Source organism: Balaenoptera borealis (genome assembly GCF_965194805.1).
Source record: "Balaenoptera borealis genome assembly, chromosome: 16".
NCBI classification, from domain to species: Eukaryota; Metazoa; Chordata; class Mammalia; order Artiodactyla; family Balaenopteridae; genus Balaenoptera; species Balaenoptera borealis.
In genome coordinates this window covers 24,099,333-24,121,325 of record NC_138872.1, presented here as the reverse complement: position 1 = coordinate 24,121,325, position 21,993 = coordinate 24,099,333, and the positions used below count along the sequence as shown (strand labels likewise).

The window sequence follows — 21,993 nt, the reverse complement described above, 5'->3', positions numbered from 1 at the left end:
ACAGACATTCTCTCTATACATTAAATATAAATTTATATATATTGTATATATGGCTATAAAACTGATAAATTATTCCTGGATACATCTGGGAGGACCTGATAGGAAGTGGCATTTGAGCCAGGATGTAGAAGATCAACAGTTTGGTGCATTAAAGGGACATGGGGCCCCTGAAACTCCCCCTGTATGTGCAAATGTTACGTTTGCATTTGCTGTATATGCCATTTTCTTCAGATTATGAGACTGATGCCAAGAAGGCAGCTCTAATAGACCATTTTCTTGATAGGTAGCTGGAAATACAGATACTCCTCACACCTGCCGATGGGTGTCTCAGGGCTGATAAGATGAGAGAACTCTGCCCCCCTCCTCTGCCCCCAGGTTATCGTGTGTTTTAGAGGCCAAAGAAACTCAGAGGTCATGGAGCTGGGCACCCTCATTTTTGGATGAGCAGCCTGAGGAAGTGGCGTGCTGTGCTCGAGGTCCTAGAGCCCATTAGAGACAGAACTTGGACTAGCATCCCAAACTCTTGATCACCTTGCCTCCACGTCCCCTGGGTGTCTCTGAAGTCACTGGTGAGGCTGGCCTCCCTCACCTGCCCCCATTGCCCTGTTCTGGCCCGTCTCCTGGTGGATGAGGAGGGTTTGCCATCCTGCTGAAGCTGGTTCCTTCTTCCCTCTGTTTTTTGGTTCCCCTGCCTGAAATGCCTGCTACTCTCTGTCAGAGAGTCAGATTGCTTGTATTAATATCCCTAGTCAACCAAATGCCAACTGTATGAACTAAGACAAATTGTTTAACCTTTCTGATTTCTCAACTAAGGCTTAGCCTTTGTAAGCCTCAGTTTCCTCATCCATATATAAAGAGTTAAAATAGTACCAATGCTGAAGTATGATACGAAAGCCCTGGAAGGTTTCAAGATTCTTGTGATGCCAAAATGACATGGTATGTGTAAAGCACTTCAAGTGACTGACCCATAGAAGCACTTAACAAGTATTAATTATGGTGATGATGATTCGCACTGTTCACAGCCCCCCAGGTTGGGTTAAATGTCCTTCTGTTGTCTTCCCATACTATCCTGTGATGTCTCTGTTATTACTGCACAGGCCACATTGTATTGTAATTGTGTCCATCTCCCCTGCCAGCCTAAAATCACCTTCAGTGATTCATTCAGCAGATGTTTATTAGGCACTGTGCCAGGCACTAGGGATGCAATGGTAAACTAGGAGCTCTTGGTCGAGTGCAGAGTTACAAAAGTCATGCCAGGAAACACTAGTCCTGTGAGCTTGTGTCATGGTCCAATAAATTTGGGAAATGATGCTCATCATGTCCCCCCGCCCCTTAGAGATTAGGTCCATCTTAGTATTTGAAAAGCTCTGAGGAGTACTGTACTTTGTCCAACCCAATTTTACCGGACTTAATGAGTATTTGCTGAATAAATTTGAGTCATCTAGGGAGTTCTTTCAACTCCACTGTGTGCTTTAGTCCCCAGCTCAAGAGGAGGTCCAAGGGACACAGCAATGATTAGAGAGCCTGCTGGGAGCGAACAGCCTCTGGCTGCATAGGGACCTGTGGACTTACTGTCTGGTGCCCCCATGGAGACAGGGGGCCCTGGGTTGAACAATATGAAGCCCCGGTCACTGCAGCTGGTGCTGGAGGAGCAAGTGCTGGCGCTACAGCAGCAGATGGCAGAGAACCAAGCAGCCTCCTGGCGGAAGCTGAAGAGCTCCCAGGAGGCTCAGCAGAGGCAAGCAACCCTCGTGAGGAAGCTGCAGGCCAAGGTGAGGCAGCTGCCCTTTCAGGAAGGGGAAAGAGGAGAACACTTGGGGCTGGGGACTGAAGCGGGATGAGGTTTGCAGAAGATGGAGCCACGTGGTGGGAATGTCCTAAACAGCTGTCCTTTGATGTCCACAACTTCTCCACCAGCCATCTACGATGTCCCTTTCAAAGGTGACCTTCATGAGGTTTAAGTTAGTTGTCTAGGTTTGCTCTCCTAGTCTAGAGCTAGGACCTCATCCTAGGTTTTCCGGTTTCAAAGCCCATGAACTTCCTTCTCCAATACAAGAGCTGTAGAGAACATATGATTAAATGACCAAATGGAAACTGTGAGATGTTATGGCCTCACTTCACCGTCATCACCCAGTCCATCATTCACAGCGCGTTTGCCCACGACCCTCGGGGACCTTTGCTTTGGGCTGTTGGTACCAGCCGTGCCCATTGCCGCGTCCTGCTCTGTTTGCTTCAGGTGTTGCAGTACCGGAGCTGGTGCCAAGAGCTGGAGAAGCGGCTGGAAGCCACTGGGGTGAGTGAGGCTGTTCCTCAGGAGGCTGTGCTCCTCCTGAGCCCTCAGGGAGTATAGTTAGGCCTCATTTGCTGACTGAGGGAGGCTGGGGTGTGATAAGGCGGTGTTTGGAAGAAGCCTCTCTTTCGTCAGCCCCTGAGAACTTCATCAGATACCTTCACAGGACCTAGCTATTCCTGCCCCGTCGGACTCCAACCCTTGGCTCTCTAAGGACAAAATGAGCTTTAGGAGACTTAATATTACCAGATAGGAAGGGGTGTGGAATCCGAGAGAAGAGATGCATTTTTCCTCCAGAAGGTGTCAGTGTTTATCTGTCTTGGAGAGATGTGTGCCTTTGCAGGCCTGAAAAAACCGTGTTTGTGGCAGAGAGATTTCTTTGTGCTGTGGGCTGGGTAGAACTGGCTTTCAAAGACCTGTGTGCCTTTCTTCCAGCTCCCTCTCAGCATCTTCTCACATTACCCTCGGAAGAGTTCTCTCAGAGGAAGGAAAGGACGAAGACTTAACTGTGTACCGTTCTATGTAGGCCAGGCACCCTTAGGCATTGTCATAGAATTATGTCACTTAACCTGCAAAGCAACTTTTTCAGGGGAATGATATCACCTTCATTTTGGAGCTGAAGACTTTGTGGCTTAGAGAAGTTATAACTTCCCAAGGTCCAAAAATTAGTGTAGTAGAAGCCAAGACCATTAGTGAAAGCTGTATTTTATGCTTCTTAGGTCAAAAGTTCTTTTCACTACCAAATGCCATCTTTCAGGAGAAGTCACTGGTTTACGTTTGGAGAGAGGGATGCAGTTGGTTTACTTGCAGAATGCAGTGATTGAGAAAAGAGACATATTGCTAACAAAGGGGAGAAAGAATAAAAAGAAAGCTGGGGAATTCCCTGGCAGTCCAGTGGTTAGGACTCTGCGCTTTCACTGCTGGGGGGTGGTGGTGGGGTTATCCCTGGTTGGGGGGGCTAAGATCCCACAAGCTGCTCGGCGTGGCCAAAAATAAAAATAAAATAAATGGATGAACTTTAAAAAAAAATAAGCAGGCTGCTGTAGAAGGGGGCATCATGGAATTGGTCTGCGGGATGTTCTCTTTGAAGGTAAATAAATAAAGCTTGCTTTTGTCTGGCTAAGGGACCGGTCCCTCAGAGGTGGGAAGGTGTGGAGGAGCCAAACCTGGAACAGCTGCTAACCCGATTGGAGGAGGAGCAACAGAGGTGATGGGCCCCAACTTTCTGGCCTGGGTGGTTGGTGGGCGGGTAGAGAAGGTTGATGGAAAACCTCTGTCTCGAGGGCTAACATGGATTAGAACCAAGGGCTTCAGCCTTAGCCCTCCAGTTCCTGGCAATGGAAAGTTCCAGTGGTTGTCATCTTACTCCAAGAGGTCCAAGGGTTGGCTCAGACCTTTGTTTAGTACTTGCTCCTACCCCTCCCCAGTGCAGGTGTGAGAGTCTAGCGGAGGTGAACACCCAGCTTCGGCTGCACATGGAAAAAGCTGACGTGGTGAATAAAGCCCTTCGGGAAGATATGGAAAAATTGACAGTAGACTGGAGCCGGGCCCGCGATGAGCTAATGAGGAAGGAGAGCCAGTGGCAGATGGAGCAGGAGGTGAGAGAAACAGTGGATGGGAATGGTGAGAGGAGGACTTGCAGTCTGGGCATTGCCTGGTCAGTGCTGGAAGAGGTTAACTTCAGGACTTGAATGGAAACTGAGCTGTTGTTAAAGTCTCTGGCCGGCCTTACCGCTCATGCTGGCAGCTCTGCCCTGCTTGGGCTGTCACCTTAGTTCTATCCTTACCTGCCCAGTCGAGGTTTTGCTGGTAGGTAGCATGACACTCAAAGCAACTCTGTTCCTGCATAGGTTTTAGATGGATCTTAAAGTTTACTGACTCCCATCATCTGGAAGTCTGCAATCTAGATGCTAAGGAGGTAGCTATTGAAATTGAATGGGGAAGAAATTTTCAGATCCCAGTTAAAGGAAACTAATGTTTCCTGGGCTGTTGCTCTGTGTCAGGCATTATGTTAGGTGATTTACATATGTTATATCATTTAATCCTCATTGTAAGTCTGTGGTGATGATGGTAATAGCCCCCATTTGTTGAGCAGCTACTGTTTATCCTTTTCTAATCTAGCTCAAAGAAGGCCATATACCATCCTAGGCCCTTTGACCTCTTGAATCCCACTGCTAACTTTATTAAACACTTCAGCATTGCCTGAACATAGACACCCATTCATAAGCTATCTCCTTTAAGTCCCTCCACTTCCCCCCAGTAGTCAGGAGGAATCCAAGACTCCCGTGTTGGCAAAAGATGTCCTCTGCCCTTTGATATGACCTGGGTTTCTGAACACACAGTTCTTCAAGGGCTACCTGAAAGGGGAGCACGGTCGCCTTCTCAGTCTGTGGCGGGAGGTGGTGACCTTCCGTCGCCACTTCCTGGAAATGAAGTCAGCCACTGACAGGTCAGTGTGGAGGTATGACGGGAGGAAGTTTGCCCCTACCGACTCTATTCGCATGACAGTGGGGCTGCTATAGAAGGGAATCAGGTTGTGGGGGAAAGGCAGGGGTGGAAGAGTTGGTGGGGAGGGGTGGAATTGTTGGATTGTTGGATTGAGATGACTTTTCCCAGACCTGCTCCTCAGGCTTCCCTGGGCCTGACCTCCACGCTCCCTTTCCTGTTCCTGGTCCCTGTTGGAGTCTGCTCTTTCTTTGCTTGTACTCAGAGACCTGACGGAGCTCAAGGCTGAGCATGTGAGGCTTTCAGGTTCCCTGTTGACCTGTTGTCTGCGCCTGACTGTGGGAACACCACAGTCTCGGGAATCTGATGGATCTGGGAGACTGAATGGGAGCGAGCCATCCCAGTTGATGCTGCTACTAGCCAGGACCCAGGAGCTGGAGAAGGAAGCCCATGAAAGGAGTCAGGAGTTAACACAGCTGAAGAGTCAAGGGCATCTGGAGAAGGCTGAGCTTCAGGATCGGTGAGATGGCCTGGGTCCTAGGAGGGGTTCGCTAAGAGAAAGTTGACTCCTTTAGGGAGTCAAGATAGGTGGGGGAGATGTGAAGAGCATTCCTCCCACAAGAGGGGAAGGAGATGTGCCAGAGGGAGTCTAGTTTGAAACCCGGTGCCACAGCTGGGGCCTTGTCACTGCCCTCTGCCCTCAGACTCTCTTGCAGCTCAGTTTCTCTCCTGTTGACTTACAGAGCTGGCTGTAACTCTCCTCTATCAACACCAAACTATTTGCCATTCCCAGAACAGCCAAGTTCTTCCATGTTCCCTGCCTTTGTAGATGCTGGCCTTAGCCTGGAATGCCTCTCTCCCTTCTCTCTCTGACTTATCCTTTAAGGCATAATTAAATGTCACCTCTTCTATGACCTTGATAGCCTGTTACATTACTGTGCCCCCATATGGTCTTTTTTTTGTTGTTATATACATTTTTTTTTAATTAATTAATTAATTTATTTATTTATTTTTGGCTGCGTTGGGTCTTTGTTGCCACGCGCGGGCTTTCTCTAGTTGCGGCGAGTGGGGGCTACTGTTCGTTGCAGTGCATGAGCTTCTCATTGCGGTGGCTTCTCTTGCTGCAGAGCATGGGCTCTAGGCGCGCGGGCTTCAGTAGTTGTAGCACGCAGGCTCAGTAGTTGTGGCACGCTGGCTCCAGAGTGCAGGCTCAGTAGCTGTGGTGCACGGGCTTAGTTGCTCCGTGGCATGTGGGATCTTCCCGGACCAGGGATCGAACCTGTGTCCCCTGCATTGGCAGGCAGATTCTTAACGACTGCGCCACCAGGGAAGTCCCTGAGCCACTTATTTGAAGCTTCACTATCTGTTATCACACAGGACAAGACTAAGGACTAATCTGGCTTTTATGACCCATGCCCAAATCTTCCCTCCACTCCTCTGGGGATGGCAGAGTTTGTTTTTAAATTTCACATTAATTCATTCAACAAACCATTAGTGAGCACTGTCAGTAAGGCACTGTGCTGGAAATCAGGAATCAGAAATCCAACTCAGTCGCAGCTCCAGTCCACCCAGGAAGACGAACACAAATCTGAGAAGAGAGGAAGGAGCTCTAACAAAGGGCAAGGTGAGGGACAATCACCTCAAAGTCTCAATTTAATTTGACAAATCTACTAAAGAATAAAAAAGAGTTCAAGACAGAAGCAGGAATTAAAAAGATTACATAAGAAGTACGTTTTTACTTCTCACATTTAGTTTTGTTTTGGTTTTTGTTTTTTGCTTTATTTTATTTATTTATTTATTTTTGGCTGCGTTGGGTCTTCATTGCTGCACGCAGGCTTTATCAGTTTGCGGCGAGCGGGGCTACTCTTCATTGCAGAGCGCAGGCTTCTCATTGTGGTGTCTTCTCTTGTTGCAGAGCATGGGCTCTAGGTGCGCGGGCTTCAGTAGTTGTGGCATGTGGGCTCAGTGGTTGTGGCTCATGGGCTCCAGAATCCAGGCTCAGTAGTTGCACACAAGCTTAGTTGCTCCGCGGCATGTGGGATCTTCCTGGACCAGGGCTTGAACCCATGTCCCCTGCATTGGCAGGCAGATTCTTAACCACTGCGCCACCAGGGAAGTCCCCCGTATGGTCTTTTGACGTGCTTACAGCATTGATCTGTTGATTATTTAGTTTTGTTTGGGTTTTTTTGGTTAGGCTCTTTTATTTTTTGGATTATAATAAAATAGATTTTTAAAAAATGATAAGAAGGGCAGGGACATAAGCAAAGAGCTCCATTTGAATCTTGGGGCAAAGTTCAGTTTATACCCCATGGCTAGGGTTGTGTCACCACCTATTGGTGGAGTGTGTAAATTACAGTTTGTTTTGTTTGGGTTGTGAAGGCACTGGGAAGCACAAGGACAGAGACCATGTCTTGGTAAATTTTGTGTTCTAGTGCTTTCCACTTCACCTGCGATATAGTAGACACTTAGTAAATGTTTGTTGAATCATACAATAACTAAATGAATGACCATACAGTGAGTTAAAGCTCTTAAAGATGATACAGAATAAAATTAGGAAGACTTTGAAATAAAAAATTAAGCTCCTTGATAACTTCATTCAAGAAATATTTATTTAGCTACCTATATAACACCAGGTACTGAGCTCCAGGATATGGTGTTAGGTGATAAAGATGCCTGGTGATTTCCCTGAACTTTGAGGTTAGTATCAGGGAGGTTGACCATAATCTTTCCCAATTCGCCCCTCCTTTTTCTCTATCAGAGTTAGAACCTTGGGCTTGAGGGACCTTGGGACTATCCCATGTGGCAATTCTGATGTTCTTGTTGGCTTCAGGGTGCTTGACTTCAAGATCAAGCGGGGTCTGGAAGGGCCTGGTCCAGGGCTTTCCTTCAGCTCTTGGGCCCCCAAACACGTGTTCCAGTCTTGAGATGTGGTAAATCCCTGCATGCATCTGAGTGGCTTTTGGCTCCCCCTCCCCGAGTTCAAGGCTATAGCATCCTGTGTTCAGGGAGTGCAGGGGCTGGGGGCACCCGAGGGACTCTGGGGGGGTGGTAGTGGGGGTGTCTGGCCTGGGTTGGGGTGTGCTGCATAGCTCTGTCCACATCAGTGGGTGCCCAGGTAACTGTGCTATGCTCTTCTCTTCAGGGTGACTGAGCTCTCTGCTCTACTGACCCAGTCTCAGAAGCAAAATGAAGATTATGAAAAGATGGTAAAGGCTCTGAGAGAGACGATGGAGATCCTGGTACGTGATCCTTTGTTCTGGGAGAGTTGGGAGTGGGCCTGTAGATTCCTGTCCTTTATGGACAGAGAGTGCAGGATACCAGTTAAATGTTCCTTGATGAAATCCCCTAAAGCTAAAAAATTAATTTTGGTTGAATCTGAAAATTAATTAACTCATTCATTTATCCATTTAATAAACATTACCTGTCTACTATCCCTTCTATATTCCTAGGGAAACTATAGCAGTGCATGCATGCAGTGTGTCCTCCTCCAAGAGAGTGGGACACACATGAAGAGGCACACTAGCCAAGTAGGAGGGGGGGATGTCTGGAGAGATTCAAAACCTAGTCATAAGGGAAACGCCTGAGGAGCATGAATGTGGTTAGCCTGGAGAAGGAGGGCTTGAGGGAGACATGATGGCTGCCTTCACATAACTGAAGGACTGACACCAGGGAAGAGAGCTGGCTTGTTTAATGTTTGCCAGGGGGGCACAATCACTGCCAGTGACTGCAAGTTACAGGGTGGTAGAGCAGCTAGAGCTGCTCGGTAGTTGAACAGTCTGTCTTGTGAAGGAGTGAGGTTTGTGTCACTGGCTTAACATCTGCCAGGGATGTTATCAAAGGGATTCTCTAAGGTTGGACGTTAGAACCTCTGGCTTGATTGCACGTTTCCTTTCATCTCTAGGAATTTTCAGATCTCTGATTTTAGGCAAATCCTGCACCCCTATCCACATACATATCCCTAGTCTTCTCATCCAAGCTAGGATCAGCTGGGAGCTAGACATGTTTATGCCTTTTTGGTTTCTTTTTGTTCAGGAATTTGCAAATTCATATGTCCGCAGGGCCCAAGTAATATAAATGAATGAAGTGGGTTCAGCTGTAAGGATTCTGATTTTCCAGTGCTGTCACATTTAGTTTTCAGTGTAACAGGTAACACTTGATCTCAATAGTAAGGAAACAATGAGGAGCAGTGAGGACTGCAGGACCCTGAAGAATATATGTCCCATCTGGAGGAGGCATCCACTATTCAACTTCAGTAAATTGTTGCCATGTAGGGATGGGGGCTGGTGTGGCCCATATTTTAACTTTTTGAGAGAAGCCAGAAATTCAGATTTTTATGAATTTTTATGAATTTCTCAGCTCAGACAAATCTCTCAATTTACAAATGTTGGTTCAAATTTTGTATAGGCCAAAAAAAGAAACATAGCTGTAAATCTGCGTCTTTAAGCCTTCACTAGCACAATAAGGTAGGAAGGAGGAGGGGACATTTTGAGAATTCAAATTTATTGCTGGCCTTGGGGCTAGAGGTTCCTCTGGCCTTAAGTCTCAAGTGCCAATTTGCTGTTCAGAGACAGCAGCCATCCTTCATCCAATGATGGCTCACATTTAATGAAGATTTGCTTTGTGACAGACACTGTGTTGAGTAATTTACATGCAGTTTTTTCATTCAAGCCTCAAAACAAATCTATGAAGTAGTTGCTGTTAATTATTCCTATTTTATTTTATTTTTTAAGTTTTTCCTTTTTTAAAAAAAATTTTTGGCTGCGTTGGGTCTTCGTTGCTGCGCAAGGGCTTTCTCTAGTTGCAGAGAGTGGGGGCTACTTTTCGTTGCGGTGCACCGGCTTCTCATTGCAGTGGCTTCTCTTGTTGCGGAGCACAGGGTCTAGGTGCACGGGCTTCAGTAGTTGTGGCGCATGGGCTTAGTTGCTCCGCGGCATGTGGGATCTTTCCAGACCAGGGCTGGAACCCGTGTGCCCTGCATTGGCAGGCAGATTCTTAACCACTGCACCACCAGGGAAGTCCCTTATTCCTATTTTAAAGAGAAGGAAGCTCAAAGAAGGAGTTGCCTAAGGTTACCAAGCTAGTAAGTGATAGAGCAAGAACTCTTATCTAGGCAGTCTAATTTGGAGCTCTTAATCCCTTAATCTGAATTCTTAATCACCACATCACATTGTCTTCAGAATCCTGGGACAGTGTTAGCATACACATGTGGTCAGGGGAAAAGTGGGGTTGACAGAATAGACAGAATGAGACTCTGGTTAATTTGGGGCCTGGAATGATAAATTCTCTTCTGAGAGTTTGGCTCATAGGCTCTATTTGGTTCCCTGTCCAGGAGGCAAATCACGCAGAATTAATGGAACACGAGGCATCTCTAAGTAGGAATGCCCAAGAGGAGAAGCTGTCCTTACAGCAAATGATCAAGGACATAACCCAGGTACTGGTAAGCCTCCGGTTCACAGTAACTGGTCCAGCCTCACCCTCCCCAGACCTCCCCGTCCTCTCAGGTGCACCTAGAGGAGTCTGGACTTAGGGTCTTGTGGGGAGGAATTGTCTGAGTATATTTGAAGACTGGAACCCTAAGGAGTAGCTAAGCTTTCGTGTGTTGGCACTGCCTGCTGAAACACCCTCTTTCTTACTGCTAGCTGCAGTTCTCAGGCAGCAGCTGGATTCTGGCCTTTGCTACCTCAGCAACCTCTTCTTCCTTCATTTATTCCTTGAGTGTTCAAGGGGTGCTAGTCTTGTTGCTCATTCTAGGTTTGGGTGACCGAAGGGGAAGAGTTGGTTTGAGGAGTTGAAGGAACCAACCTTTTTTGCTCTTAAATTACCCTCCTCCCAGCCCCCAGGGAGAGGACCTGAGAGAGGAGACATCAGGTTTGTCCAGGCTGGCATGGTAGTCCTCTCCATGGATTCTAGGCCTCGGTCAGTAGGATGGTGACCCTGCTGTGTTGGATTTCAGGCCATGGTAGAAGAAGAGGACAATATGGCCCAAGGCTCTGGTCATGAGAGCTCCTTGGAGTTGGACCCTAGTGGCTTCTCCTCCCAGTTCGATTCCCAGCAGCCAGACAAGGCTCTTTCTCTGGTGCGTTCAGTGCTGACTCAGAGACGCCAGGCTGTGCAGGTGAGAACCCCAGCACTCCTCCTCAGCCACAGGGATGGGTGTCTAAACTGACTTGGGCCCCAGGTACCCTCCTAGCCCAGACTGCCCCTTTTGCTACGTTGACCAGTCACAAGGTGTTTTGTCAGCACCCCGAAGTGCCCATTAGAATCTGTGTGTCTGCCCAGTTGTGCTCGTGGGGAGCAGGCACACTCTCCGTGCCACTGGCACGCTCCACTTTGATGCAGTCTTTACACAGCACTGTGCAAAGTGGAGCCCCAGGGGAGTGTGGGTAAGCGTTCCCCAATTCTAAGGGTCCCAGCCACGCTTACCACCCCCCACCATTTTACATTTGAAGATGATGGACTCTGACACTCTGGGAGCCACAGAACCCAGTCATCTCTGATGCTCTGTCTCCTCGACTGGTCTCATCTCTTTTCTTAGCTTCCCTTTGTTGCACCAGCCCCCAACCCCCTTGCCCAGCCCCACCTTCAGGCTTATGACATCCCTCCTCTGCCCTGCGCTCTTGTTCACCACCTCACCTCTGCTACTCTCCCTCCGCAGGACCTAAGGCAGCAGCTGTCAGGCTGCCAGGAAGCTGTGAGCTCCTTGCAGCACCAGCATCATCAGTGGGAGGAAGAGGGCGAGGCCCTGAGACAGCGGCTACAGCAGCTCACCGGGGAGCGGGACACCCTGGCAGGGCAGACTGTGGACCTGCAGGGGGAGGTGGACTCTCTCAGCAGGTGAGCGGGGGCTGTTCATCCCCCTCTTCCTCCCAGGCTCAGTCCCCGCCCAGCCCATGTGTTTGGTTGGCTGACCCTGTTCTTCCCTAGACCCAGAGCTGCTCAGGGCTGCCTTGCTTTGTGTTCTGCTGGTTCCTGCTCACTCAGTTTTGGGTCTTTGTGATGATAAGAAAACAGTTTCCTGCTCAAAAGGGAAGATGAGATACTTAAAGGAAACATAAACCTCTCTCCTTTGACCCTGTACTGTCTGATTCCAGGAGGGCTTTTAGGTTCCAGGGTTTCTGCTCATGTCTGGTCTCCTTCCAGGGAGCGAGAGCTCCTGCAGAAGACCAGGGGGGAGCTGCAGCAGCAGCTGGAGGTGCTGGAGCAGGAGGCGTGGCGACTGCGGAGGACAAACATGGAGCTGCAGCTGCAGGGCGACTCTGCTCAGGGCGAGAAGGAGGAGCAGCAGGAGGAGCTGCACCTGGCCCTCCGGGAACGGCAGCGCCTGTGCGTGCTTGTGACAGCCCCTCCCCCCCCCCACGCCCTCCCCCCTCTTAGAAAGTGGAGTAAATTGAAGCCTGGTGTTCGGGGGGGTTCACATTAGCTTACTGCTCCGTCCTTTGCAGAAGGATGAAAACAGAAAGTTCATCCAAGCATTGCTGAACACCCAGAAGGGCCGAGGCCCTGTTGGGGGTACAGAAATAAATAAGACACAGGCTCTGATCTCAAGCAGTTTGCAGTGTAATGGGGAAGTCAGACAAGTAAACCGTGGCCAGATGAAGTCTGAGCTAAAAAAGAGCTTCAAGCTAGGTCCTCTGGGAGAATAGGAGTAACAGTTAATTATTGAAAGCTTCATGGAGGAGAGGGTAGCCGTTGAGCTGGGCCTTGACATATTTTGATTGATAGAGAGTGGGACAAGGGCTAAAGGAACAGATTAGCAAAGAAAAGGAGTCAGGAACGTTCATGGCATGTTCAGAGGAGGCCGGGCTGGCCAAAGGGTAGGACTGATCCTGGGAAGTAATGGGAAATGAGCTGGTCAAGGAAGGGAATTCCAGAGTAAAGGGACCCAGCTCATTTGTAAATTCCCCGATACGATGTCATAGAAAAAGCAAGGACTTTAGAGCTGGGCAGAAGCTTGCTTTAAATTATGGCTCTGCCACTTGGACAGATTATTTATAAAATGGGGCTGATAATATTTCCCTTGAAGGATCTTCGGGGAGATTAAAGCAGTGTTTTGCAAAATGCCAGCACAGAGCCTGGCATATGGTAGGTCTTCAGTACCTGGTAGCAGGGGCTGTATCTTCTTTTTTTTTTTAATGAGCAGAGGTTTGTGTTTTTTTTTTTAATTAATTAATTTATTTTATTTTTGGCTGCATCATGTCTTAGTTGCGGCATGCGGGATCTTCATTGCAGCATGCGGGATCTTTTGTTGTGGCGCCCGGGCTTCTCTCTAGTTGTGGTGTGCGGGTTTTCTCCCTCCAGTTGTGGCGCACAGGCTCCAGAGCACGTGGGCTCTATAGTTTGTGGCACGCGGGCTCTCTAGTTGAGGCACGCAGGCTCAGTAGTTGTGGCGCGCGGGCTTAGTTGACCCACGGCATGTGGGATCTTAGTTCCCTTACTAGGGATCGAACCCGCGTCCCCTGCATTAGAAGGTGGATTCTTTACCACTGGACCACCAGGAAAGTCCCTGTGTCTTCTTCATCTTTGATGCATCCCCTCCTCACCGGTTCCCTAGCTCCTTCTGCCTAATAGGCACGAATAATGGAATCTTGAATGACTGCTCTAAGGATCATGACTTGCACAAGGAGTGGTCTCCCCTCTACTAAGGAAAAGGAGAGACAATCCACAAAGATAGTTTTATGTTTTTAAATTTAATTTGTGTGACTCGATAATACACTTATTAATATTTACATGATTCAGAAGTCAAAACTATTTTAAAAGGTATGCAAAGAGAAAGTACTACTTCCCTCTGCTTCATTCATCCCATATTCCTTCCTCCTGTTTGTAACCATTTAAATTAATTTCTTATTAATATGTCTAGTGCTGCTTTATGCAATATATGCATATATCCTTATTTCCCCCAATTTCTTGCATAAAAGATAGTGCACCACATATACTGTTCTGCGCCTTGCTTTTTTCATGTTATGTGTCTTGGAGACCTCTCCTTATCAGTTTTTAGAGACCGCCTTCATTCTTTTGCATTGCAAAAGCAATTACATTCCAGTTATCTTTTGGGGTGTGGCCACTCCCTGAGATTTCCTCTAGCCCCCTTCTGTTTCCCATCTTAGTCAGGAGACGCTGGCGGGCCTGGAAGCCAAACAGTCAGAGTCACTCAGTGAACTGATCACCCTTCGGGAAGCCCTGGAGTCCAGTCGCCTGGAAGGGGAGTTGCTGAGACAAGAGCAGACAGAAGTGACCGCCGCACTGGCCAGGGTGCGTGGGCCTCCCCCTCGCTGGCTGGGTGGGGCGGGCGGCTTGGAAAGTTGTGTCTCCAGGAAAAAGGCGCGCAGCCTGCCTCCTCCTTCATCCTGCAAGTCATGGCCCTTCCTGTTTCTTGCCTCAATGCCTAGTTTCTGCTTTTGGGTTCTGTCCCTCCAAACAGACTCTCTGTACTGGAATTAGAATGGTTTTCTAAAGTGTAAATCTGGTCATGTCAGTCTCCTTCCTAAAACCATTCATTGGCTTCCCAGCTCCTTGGTACCACATTCAAAGCCCTCTGCCACCTGCCCCGAACTGTTTCTAGCCTCCTCTTCACTCCAGATCCCTGTCCTAACGCCTCATATACCTTCATTCCTGCCACATAGCACTAATTGCATTCTCAGTTTTACCCGTTCTTTTGTGATTTTAATACTTTGTATGTACTTTTCCCTTTGCCTGGACTGCTTCTTTCCTCCCCTTTTAACCACAAACTGTTCCTCATCTCTCAATACCCAACTTAACTGTCGACTCTTCTACCAAGCATTTTTGATTCTCTCAAATTGAATTAATGCTTTCTTTGAGTTCCCAGAGCACTTTGTGCTTACATTGGCTATGGTGTCATCACAGTTGTAGTTGTTTATACATCCTGATGTCTGTGCCTCTGTAATGTGAGTTCCTCTCTTACTCTTCAACGAATGAATGGGTAAGTGAATGAATAAATGAAGGGAAAAGTTGTTCAGGATGTAAGGGAAGGAATGAAGTGTTAACTGATCTCTGTACAAGGAAAGCAGCAGATGTTGGGGATGTGAGCTGTTCACTGTTGCAGGAAAACTGGAAAATGAAACTCTTTAACTCTCTGCTTTTAGGCAGAACAGTCTATTGTGGAGCTGTCGAGTTCTGAGAACAGCCTGAAGACTGAGGTAGCTGATCTTCGGGCTGCAGCTGTCAAACTCAGTGCCTTAAATGAGGCTTTGGCCTTAGATAAAGTTGGGCTGAACCAGCAGCTTCTCCAGGTGAGCAAAGATTTCTCTGATCCACAGGGTAGGGCTGGGCCCTGACTGAGGGCAAGGGAGAGATAGACAAAGCTGATGCCTGTAACAAGGAACAGTTCTTAAATGGATCAGCCCAAGACAGATCAGCTCCCAAACATAGTCCTGGAATGAGCAAAAGGAACATTTATAGCGCAAAGGAGAGCAAAGATTACAAGGCCTGGGCTCAGCCATTAAAAATAGACCCCTCCCACATCTACAGCAGAACTACCTTTGGGCTTTAGGGTAAAATCATCAGGGCCAGGCCCATGTCCTCTGGAAGGAAGACTGGGTTTTAATCCTGTTGTACGAGATAACAGCAATCACAGAAAAGGATCTGTTGAAGAGCCCAAGTCTCAGAATTTTCTCTAGAGGTTACAGATTTAACACGTCTCTTCACTACCCCATTCCCTTGAGCCCCAGAAATGTTGTATGTTCCCTTATTCTGAACTCTTTAAGAGCAGTTTTTTTCTCTCTGTCCCCAGCATCAACCCATCTAGTACCTGGAGTAAAGACCCCAGACCAAATGTGTGCATAGTCCTCCTCTCTCGTAAGCACTCCTGTGTTCATCTGTGGAGAACAGATTCATATCTCACTTGGATTTCTGTCTCAGCACTTCATCTCTAAACCGTAACCCTTTGTCTTTGATGTCCTTCCCTTTTTGGCCAGTAGTTAGAACAGGAGAACCAGTCTGTGTGCGGCAGGATGGACGCAGCAGAGCAGGCAAGAAACACTTTGCAGGTGGGCCTGACAGAGGCCGAGAGGAACAGGGAAGCCCTGTGGGAAAAGAACACCCACCTGGAGACTCAGCTGCAGAAAGCGGAGGAGACCAGGGCTGAGCTGCAGGCAGATCTCAGGGAAATGCAAGACGAGAAGGAAGAAATTCAAGAGAAGCTAAGCGAGGTGAGAAGACAAAACTGCTACCGTCCCATTAAGGATGCTCACTGTACATGCTCATTGTACTTACATGCTCACTGTAAAAAATGAAAACACTACAGAAATGATTCAGGAAGGGAAAATCTCACTTCCTAGAAATGACCAGTGTTACTGGTTTAGGGTATGTCTTCCAGTTTTTTTAAAAGAATTCCTAGAGGAATCCTTCACTGATTCTCCATTGCTTCACATCCATCAGTTTGAATTAGATGCCTCTCCTGTGTTTTCTGATAATACATCGTGTTTATTCAACCACCACACCCTTCATACTATATTATAATTATCTGTTTTTATGTGTCTCCACCATTAGACCAAAAGCCCCTTGAAGGCCAGACTATGTCTTACTTGTTTTTATAACTCCAGCTTTTAGTCCAGTGTGTAACACATAGCAAGGGGCTCAGTGAGTTGTTTCTGAACCAGTGCCCCAACTCAAAGGTCATCTTTCTTCTCTACCAAGCTTCTCATTGCCCTAGTAATTATACATAATCTCCCTTCTCAGAGCCTTTTTCTCAGGGCACTGATCACTTTCTTCCTGGTATTATGTGTGTGTCTTACCTCTCCTTAAGACTAAAAGCTCCTTAGAGGTAGATCTCTTGCAGCCGTAGTACAGGGTATTGCTCAAAGGAGAGCATATTTCCTGAGCTGGGACTCTGTGGGTTGATCAGGGGAATAGATAAATGGTACTTGGTGTGAGTGGGCAGTGCTCAAGGCTCACAGAGCTGGGTCCAGAATCTGAGGAGCCCATGGCCCTCATCTGGTGATAGCAGCCCTGGGGGGATCCTGCCTCGCTCTTTGTCCCATCAGTTCTTCCCCTCAGGCACATCACCAGCAGGAGGCAACCTTAGCTCAGGTGGAGCAGCTGTATCAGGAGGCAAAGCGACAGGAAGAGGCGCTTGCCCGGGAAGTCCAGGAGAAGGAGGCTCTAGCGCGGGAAAAGGCGGCTCTCGAGGTGCGGCTGCAGGCTGTGGAGCGGGACCGGCAGGACCTCTCTGAACAACTGCTGGGGCTCAGGTAGGGTCCAGACCCGGTTCTGCCAAGGGCAGAGAGAGCTTTGCAAGGCAAGGGGGAGCCAACCTAAGTTCCTTGCCCAAAGTATATGGGGCCTAAATGAGTTATGAATTTGTAATTGCCCCCCCCGCCCCCAAATTCTCTCGGTGACAAGTAGTTAGAACCCAGTTCCTCTTAAGGAAGGGGCTTGATGGGTAAGAACTCTCCCGATTCCTGAACCTGACAGCTCATGCAAGGAGCTACTGGAGAGCAGTCTGTTTGAGGCCCAGCAACAAAATTCTCTGATAGAGGTCACCAAGGGGCAGCTGGAGGTCCAGATCCAAACCGTCACTCAAGCCAAGGAAGTAATCCAAGGTGAGAACCCAACTGGGATGGGCACACTTCATTCCACAGGGATGTTGAAAGCTAGGAAGACAGTGGGAAGCTATTAGAGCCAGGCCCAGGGCCTCTGAGATGGGAGTTCCTCATGAGGTCTGGGGAGAGGGGTGAAAGATGGAGGGCAGAGGCTCAGAGACAAGACCCTGTGCCTGGCATCTTAGGGGAAGTGAGGTGCCTGCAGCTGGAACTGGACACTGAACGGAGCCGGGCAGAGCAGGCACGGGATGCGGCAGCCAGACAGCTGGCCCAGGCTGAGCAAGAGGAGCAGGCTGCGCTGCAGCAGCTGAAGTCAGCCCATGAGGAGGAGGTGAACCGGCTCCAGGAGAAATGGGTAGGTGGTAGTTGCGGCTGGGGGATGGGAGGGACAGACAGCAGCAGACATTCCTGCTTATAAAAGTGAAATCTGAACAGGACTAGCCTGGTTGGTCACCACAGTGCAAAATGCAGCTTCTAGCTAGTAAATGAGTTAATATATGGAAAACACTAATAATAGTTCCTGGCATACAGTAAGCTCTATATTTGTGTTAGGTGTTATTGTTGTTGTTGTTTCTGTATGTATAGAGACTTAAGAGTGGATCCTGGGATTTAGGATTGATAAACTGGCCCAGGGTGTAAAGGGAGCAGAGCCTTGGACCTATTCGTGCCCAATTCAGAACAGTGTTTCTTTTGTCTTTTAATTATTTAATTTAGTCCATTTGCTTTTATTGTGATTATAGGCATATTTGGATTTATTTCCACCATCTTATGCTATTTGTCTTGCCTTTTTACACCTTTTGGGGAGGGGAATTCACCTTTCTTAACTTCTTTTAGAGGGTTATATCAGATTATTAAATGGTATTCTTTTCTCACCTCTTTTTTTCTCTCTACTACTTTGGATGATATGTACTCTATTTTTTATTCTTTTCATTGTTCTTTAATATTTTTAAATACATACTTAATAAAATCTCAAGTTAATCAGTATATTTACCCTTTTCCTGAATGACACAAGGACCAGAGAACATTTTACCTGCATTCACTCCTCCCAGCCTATCAACTGTATTAGTCATTGTGTTTAGTTATTACTAGTTGTTAACACCATACATTATGTATTTTGATTATTTTATACAGTCAATAATTGTTTAGATACACTGAAAATTTTACGAGGGTTTTTTTGCTCACCATTCCTCCTTGCGTGTCAGGCTTTCTATTTGGATTTGTTTTCCTTGAAGTAGAATTTCCTTTGGTGAGGGTATATTGGTAGTTAATTGTCTGAAAATGTCTATTTTACTTTTATTCTTTTTTATAGCTTTTTCCTTTTTTTAATTTTATTTTTTTATTGAAGTATAGTTGATTTACAATGTTGTGTTAGTTTCAGGTGTACAGCAAAGTGATTCAGTTATACATATATATTATGTCTATTTTTTTTGCAGATTCTTTTCCCGTATAGGTTATTACAAAGTATTGAGTATAGTTTCCTGTGCTATATAATAGGTCTTTGTTATCTCTTTTATATATAGTAGGTATATATGTTAATCCCAAACTCCTAATTTATCCCTCTCACTTTTATTCTTGAAAGACAGTTTCACTGGGTATAAAATTCAGGTACAAATTCTAAGGTAACCGTTATTTTCTGTCAGCACACTGATTATTCCGCTGTTGGTATTGAGAAGCCTCTAATTAATTGTATGTTAGAACTTGGTGTAACCTTCAGGTATCTTAACTTTCTCTCTTACATTTTCCATGTGTACTTTTTCTACACTGTATTCTGGGTGGTGTTTTTTCAGATCCCTCTTCTATTCACTAATTTCCCTTTTCAACTGTGTCTAATCTGCTTTATAGTCTATTCACCAAGTTTTAAATTTTATGTATTAAATATTTTATTTCTCAACATTCTGTTTGGTTATTTTTTCAAATCTTCTTGGTCATTTTGTAGTGTCTTCTCCCTAATTTATATTTGCAGTCCCCTCTTTTATTCTTTAAACACGTGAAACATACTTTTATGCTGTCTAATAATTCCAACACCTAAAATCTTTTTGGATCTCTGTTATATGTTGTTTCCCTTGGCTGTCACTGATGACCTTGGCCCCTATGTGTTTTTTGATTCCTGACTCTGAACTCATGTTCTCTGGAAATTTTTCTGTGGGAATTCTTTTAGGCCTGAGGCAAAGGAGATTTTCCTCAGAGATTTGCTTTTGCTTCTCTGAGGAAGCTGAAGGACTAGCATCCCAGGACCACCTTAAAGTACAATTTCTGTTTAAAGTTTTTGGGCCACATTCAGGCCCTGAACCCACATGAAGACCAGCTTATGGTTATGAATTCTCAAGTGATATATATATATATATATATATATATATATATATATATATATACATATATATATATATATATATATATAAAACCCTTTGTGAAGGTTAAAACAAATTTTCTTGCTATTCCCTTCTATACAGTGTTTTGTTTTCTCTCTCCCCCACTTTTTCTCTCTCCCTTTTTCTTCCCCTTTTCTCCCTCTCTCAGGTTTATCCATTTACTGAGGACTGTAGCCCAGGGATGGGTGGGTGTTTTTCTGAAGAGCCACACTGGGCCTTGCAGACCATACAGTCTCTGTCACACTCATTCTTCTCTGCCCCTCTAGTGCAAAAGCAGCTGTAAATGACATGTATGTAAATGAGCATGGCTGTGTTCCAATAAAACTTTATGTATGGACACTGAAACTGAATTTCATATAATTTTCACATGTTACAAAGTCTTATTCTTCTTTTGACTTCTTATCAACCATTAAAAACATAAAAACCACTCTTAGCTCATGGGGCCAGGTTTGGCCCACATGCCATAGTTTCCTGACCCCAGATAGCCCTTTGGAGGTCCAGCCTTATGTGGGAATCTCCTGTCAGGCTCCCCACCCTTTGTTTTCTGTTTTCTTTGCCCACATAGCCAGAAAATGAATTTCAAGGTTATTAGGTATAGTAAATACCTCCAGTGGAAAGCCTGTTCTGTGCTCATTTACCTCTTTAAATCACAAGTCTTGCTTTGATTTTGGCTCCAATGAAATTTTCATTATTTTCCTGCTGGCTCAGTGATACATTAAAATATATACTTAATAGTTAAATTGGCATTTTTTGTTTGTTTGTTAGTTTGTTTTGCCCTTTTACAGGTGGAGGGTTCAGAGAGCTTGTTTGTCAGATTTCTGGAAATGAAAGTTGACTTGTGCCTTGTGTGTATTTGTGGTTTGATAGTTATTACAAGGCAGACTTGTTGGCAAGATGGTAGCCAGAAGTTTGCCTCTTTTTAGACTTATGTGCCTAGATTATAGTAGGTACTTCAAAATATTTATTGAATGACCAGTGTCCAGAGGCAGTTCAGTTTCCCAGCAAGAATCAGGCATACCACCCACCGAAAACCCTACAAGTAAAAGAAGCTATAAAACTTCTGAATGATGTGTTACCACCTGATGTAGACTTGGTATCCGTGAAGGACTAACCATCTCATGGCCACACCTGAATCATGGGAAAGTCTCTCCATCTTTTCTTTTCTTCTCAGTCAGATAATCCCTCTGACTTCTGATTGTCTGACTTTATGATCTCCCTACTGATTGAAAGGGTTGAAAGCCCTCATAACTCTTGAGAGTCTGTTAGTTTTTTGTTTTTTGGCCACGCCACACAGCATGCAGGATCCTAGTTCCCTGACCAGGGATTGAACCCAGGCCCTTGGCGGAGTCCTAACCACTGGACCGCCAGGGAATTCCCAGACAGTCTGTTAGTTTTAACAGTGCCTGCCTTGTCCTGGAATCCTACCAATTAGAAAAACTCTTAGGGGTTATATTCTCCATTCTTCCATCTAGTGTCTGAATCCCCTTTAATAGCAGTGATAGTGGATACTTACTTACTGAGCACTTTCCCGTGCCAGGTACCATGCTGAATGCTAGTCACGTTATTTCAGATAGCCTACACAACCACCTAGTGAGGAAACCGAGACTGAGAGAAGTCACTCAGGGTTACCTGGCTGAGAAGTGGTAGAGCAGGGATTAACCATTTCTTAGCATTTATGCTATGTCCACTTCTACAATATCCCTTCCAAGGGTTGCTTAGCTGTATTCCGTCCATTGGAATGCCCATTTATTTTTAGATAGATCTAGTTATTAGAAAATTATTCCTTAAGTTGAGCCAAAATCTATTACCTGAAACAAATCAGCCTTAGACTTGCTTGAAACACCTCACCAACATGGTTGCTTTCCTCTAGACATGATGCACGTCACTCATGAACCAGTGTGCAGAGTATTCTGATCCACAAACTAGGCAGCAACGCTTGACTGCTACTTCCTGGACATCACAGAATTAGCTCTTCTGGTAGCCATAACTCACTTCTAACTCATATTGAGCAAATGGGTCAGTTTTGTTTTGTTTTTTTTAACACTTAACTACTATTAAATTCATCTTTCCCATATTCTTACAGTTGGCTTTTTGAACCAGAGTGTATGATTTGATATTCATAGCTGTTCTATAACTGTGGTATCATAGATGACTGTTCTTAAGCATCTTAATAGTCCAGTAGCTGAAATGTGATTCATTCAAGCAATGCTGAGTTCTTACTGTCTGCCAGGCACGATGCTGGACGTTGAGGATACAGCAGAGAGCAAAGTAGACATGGTTCTCCTGATGGAGCTTCAAGTCTTGGGGGAAGATAGGTATTAAATAAATTAAT

The 21,993-nt window shown here is 46.1% G+C and overlaps 1 protein-coding gene across 8 annotated transcripts in view; it reads left to right on the top strand.

Moving 5' to 3' along the window:
- CEP250 (centrosomal protein 250) overlaps positions 1-21,993 on the top strand; it is a 48,877-nt gene that overhangs the window by 6,012 nt on the left and 20,872 nt on the right. For 2 of the 8 annotated variants that reach the window (XM_082359361.1, XM_082359362.1), the window contains exons 2-18: positions 1,477-1,772; positions 2,237-2,293; positions 3,415-3,497; positions 3,723-3,888; positions 4,633-4,739; positions 5,001-5,255; positions 7,878-7,974; positions 10,065-10,172; positions 10,689-10,850; positions 11,391-11,569; positions 11,876-12,058; positions 13,840-13,984; positions 14,836-14,982; positions 15,670-15,900; positions 16,748-16,941; positions 17,165-17,292; positions 17,478-17,647. In XM_082359361.1, the coding sequence (XP_082215487.1) occupies positions 1,587-1,772; positions 2,237-2,293; positions 3,415-3,497; positions 3,723-3,888; positions 4,633-4,739; positions 5,001-5,255; positions 7,878-7,974; positions 10,065-10,172; positions 10,689-10,850; positions 11,391-11,569; positions 11,876-12,058; positions 13,840-13,984; positions 14,836-14,982; positions 15,670-15,900; positions 16,748-16,941; positions 17,165-17,292; positions 17,478-17,647 (2,598 nt within the window). In that variant the 5' untranslated portion in view covers positions 1,477-1,586. Of the gene's footprint in view, positions 1-1,476; positions 1,773-2,236; positions 2,294-3,414; positions 3,498-3,717; positions 3,889-4,632; positions 4,740-5,000; positions 5,256-7,570; positions 7,666-7,877; positions 7,975-10,064; positions 10,173-10,688; positions 10,851-11,390; positions 11,570-11,875; positions 12,059-13,839; positions 13,985-14,835; positions 14,983-15,482; positions 15,548-15,666; positions 15,901-16,747; positions 16,942-17,164; positions 17,293-17,477; positions 17,648-21,993 lie in introns of those variants that run through there. The other 6 variants (XM_082359363.1, XM_082359364.1, XM_082359365.1 and 3 more) reach the window with 6 other exon arrangements.